A 3,958-nucleotide genomic window follows, 5' to 3' on the forward strand; every position below is an offset into this window, starting at 1 on the left:
ATGAAATATTGTACATCTTATTTGGGGTGTTGGTTACACACAAGTGTATGTTTATCAAACTTCACATTGTACATTGTTGTACATTTAGCATCTGTGCATTTTGCTGTATGTAAATTTTACCTAAACACAAGTAATACTATGAACAAATAGTGAATTTTAGTTAGTCCTTTTTTTGCCTTTTGCAGTGCTGTAGGATGGCAATTTCAAAACCACATTCTCTGTATTCTAGGTGTCAGCAAATGAACAAATATATTAAGCGTAAGTGGAATATATTTCTCATGGTTAGAGAAGGGAGTTACAAATGTGTAAAAAGGAAAACTAAAGTGAACCGTTTATTTTTGGATTGGAACTGGAGGTATCTGTGTGGGGGAGTGGAGAGAGAAATGGGGCAAAACATAAATAATGAGTGAGTGTCAGTAAAGGTAAATGGGAATTCTGGCAACTATAAATTTGAAATTTTATCAAAATATAATTTGATAAATTTGTTAAAAACAAATTTGTTAAAAACAAAGCCATGTAGAGGAGCAAGAGGTAATGAAGATTAGTTCATAGAGAATTTATGCAAAAAGAAAGAAAGCAAAATGCTTTTCTTTCTTTCTTTTTTTTACATTTTTTTTCATTTATTTATTTTCAGCATAAAAGTTTCATTATTTTTTCACCACACCCAGTGCTCCATGCAATCCGTGCCCTCTATAATACCCAACACCTGGTACCCCGACCTCCCCCCCCCCCGCCACTTCAAACCGCTCAGATTGTTTTTCAGAGTCCATAGTCTCTCATGATTCACCTCCCCTTCCAATTTACCCCTACCCCCTTCTCTCTAACTCCCGTGTCCTCCATGCTATTTGTTATGCTCAACAAATAAGTGAAACCATATGATAATTGACTCTCTCTGCTTGACTTATTTCACTCAGCATAATCTCTTCCAGTCCCGTCCATGTTGCTACAAAAGTTAGGTATTTGTCCTTTCTGATGGAGGCATAATACTCCATAGTGTATATGGACCACATCTTCCTTATCCATTCATCCGTTGAAGGGCATCTTGGTTCTTTCCACAGTTTGGCGACCGTGGCCATTGCTGCTATAAACTTTGGGGTGCAGATGGCCCTTCTTTTCACTCCATCTGTATCTTTGGGGTAAATACCCAGGAGTGCAATGGCAGGGTCATAGGGAAGCTCTATTTTTAATTACTTCAAGGAACTTCTCTAACACTTAAATGTATTTTCTCATTTTTAAAAAATTATAAGTGGCCATGATAATTGGACAAGCATTATGAGACCCAGGAATATAAGAACAGATTTAAGAAACAGGTTTAGAAAACACGTGGAAAGCCAATCATGTTATCCTGGGGTTTATATAGTATTTGGTAAGAGGTGATTTGCCATGGTTTGGTTCATAGCAAAGCACAAATAATCTGTAGTATACAAAGCATTTACACTGAGTACATCACCTCTCTATTTCATTCTTTTTCAAAACAAACTTGAAGAACCCATGCACGTCATTCTTGCCTCGGCCATAGATAGAGCTTTAATTATTTTATTCTACTATGGATGGGTTCATTGACATAAACTGGAGAGACTCTCACTTATGCCTACAGAAGAAACTGGAATAGGTTTCTGAAGGTTTTATGAACAATCAAAGGCATATTCATGAAGAGCCCATTTTGTGCCTGCTCTCAGCATAGATCTGGAGTCCTGGGATCTGCCCTGTGGTCTGCCCTTACCTTTAGGCTGCTCTGAATCCAGAGTAGAATGGTTTCCACAGCTCTCCTTAGCTTTGCATTGCCTGAGATTATGATTGCTGCGTGTATCGAGGGACAGGCTGCTAAGATCCCTACACATATCATTACCCCGATCTTGTTGCGCCACAGCATCAGTAAAGGCACTGAAATGAGGGCCGCACAGAAGGACACCACGTAGAGGCAGAGAAAGGAGATGAGAGATCTGAGTGCTTTGATATGGGCCTCCAGGCTGGGGTCATGGGAGTCCTTAGATTTGGCCTTCATTGTCCTCATGTGCCTCCCCAGAGAGACAATCAGCACCCCAGAAGAAACCAGAAAAAGCAAGAAAGGCGGGATGGACCCCAAGGTGCAGAAGATGAAGGAATAATAGAAATTGAGTTTTGTAATTTGCAAATTGAGTTCTGTATTATTCATGAAGAGCGTAGTTGTGAACCCAAAGCCTGATCTACTAAAAAAATCCCCCAAACAGATGAGAGTGCAGATGGAAGAGAAAACCATGGCGCCCAGGAGCATCTGGGGGACCTTCCTGGAGACCCAGCTTGCCAAGCAGAGCAGGATGGTGTGAGAGAAACGGACAATCTTGGAGCAGTAGAGAAGGCTGAGACAGGTGGTGAGCCACAGACCAGCTTGGTTTGTGACCATCCAGAGCATGACGATGATCTGGTAGCTGAGGCTCAGTGGGTCCTTCATGCGCTGGAAGTATATAAGCTGAAGGGCATCCAGGAACAGCAGCCCATGCAGGAAAAGCCGGGTGAGGCTGAGACTCAGAAGGATAAGATCACAGTTGCTCAGTGGCTGCCTCCTCACCACGTCCCAAATATTCACCAAGAAAATGAAGGTATTGGTCAGAATCCCCACTGCAAACTCCAGGGCTGAAAGCAATAGAAATGCACACTTGACTTCATAGGACACAGTTATGACAGGAGTCAGAGTCAACATGATGTCTCTTCTTACTTGGTTAATCTAAGGCTCAACATACCACCCAGCAGAGAAGTGTCAGTGTACATTATAAGCCAGGACCTCTCCTTCACAAGGCATCAGGCTCTTTCCCTGGATCTTTCCCAAAGTGAGGACATAAGAATTTCTGACAGCAAACTTAGAAGAGGGATATATCGCTGTTTTGGAATATCTCTTGGACACACACAAGGGCTCATTGTAAGAGCAGAGGACTGACGGTTCTTTCTTTTGGGTGATGCAGAAGCTTTTAATAAACCTAGGTGTGTCCATACAACATCCTTCTCAGAGGGCTCTGGCATAGCATCAGGGATGCAAACAAGACAGGGTCTCAGTTTTCCAAGTCTGGTTTTGCATGCCCATCTGGACCTGCATGGGAGAAGGGAGCGGGATTTGCTTATGGGTTTGAAGGGAACTGGCAACAGGCAAAACATATCTTCTTAATGAACTAAGGTTTGAAATGGTGCCTCTTTCCATTGACCTGCCTTCTTCTATCACCTCTGAGGCATGACTCTTATCATAGACTTTGTTTTTCATGTGGATGAATGCATAGTTCCTCTCCTGGCATCAGCACACATTAGTTAAGACTGCCGTTGCGAAAGATTTCATTCAAGCATCATCATTATGCCAAGCACTGTGCTGGAATGAGAAGCATTACTGTGAATGAGGCCAGCACCTACCACGAAGGGAGTGGGCAGGGGGTGGTCTGGCCCAGATTATTGCAGAGGCCTTTTAACTGCTCACTCTGCTTTCCACGCCCCACTTCCTTACCCCATTTTCCTACAAAGCAATGGTAGTGATCCTGCTAAAATACAACTAAGATCATGTCATTGCTCTGTTTAGGGCTTTCAGGGCCTCTTATTTCTCTCACCATAAAAGCAAAGTCCTTATGGTGGCCTGTGTATGGGTCCTGCATGCCTAATCATGTCGTCTGCCCCTTCTCAGATGTCGTCCGTGATACCTGCTTCCTCCTTGGTTCCATACCAGCCATATGGGCCTCTTTCATGTTCTGTGAACTTCCCACGCATGGTCCCACCTCAGAGCTGCTCTGCTTGCCTTTCCCATTGCCCAAATTGCTTTACCCACACATACCCAGGTGTCTCACTTTCTTCTCCAAAGTCACCTTATCAGAGGGACCTTCCTGATCATGCTAAGAATGGCACCCCATATCCACATCTCAGATGCTAGTGAGCACGGTTACCCCATTCTGTGTTCCTGCCTGACCAGAGCATGACGATGATCTAGTATAAGGGATTATATCCT

The 3,958-nt window shown here is 43.2% G+C and overlaps 1 protein-coding gene across 1 annotated transcript; it reads right to left on the reverse strand.

Annotated features, from left to right (window-relative positions):
* Nucleotides 1-1,675: 1,675 nt before the first annotated feature.
* Nucleotides 1,676-2,680, reverse strand: TAS2R38 (taste 2 receptor member 38). Its single transcript, XM_059172685.1, has one exon. The coding sequence runs from the start codon at nucleotides 2,678-2,680 to the stop codon at nucleotides 1,676-1,678; it is 1,005 nt and encodes a 334-aa protein (XP_059028668.1).
* Between the last annotated feature and the right edge of the window lie 1,278 nt (nucleotides 2,681-3,958).

This window comes from Mustela lutreola, chromosome 4 (assembly GCF_030435805.1).
Source record: "Mustela lutreola isolate mMusLut2 chromosome 4, mMusLut2.pri, whole genome shotgun sequence".
Classification (NCBI taxonomy): Eukaryota; Metazoa; Chordata; class Mammalia; order Carnivora; family Mustelidae; genus Mustela; species Mustela lutreola.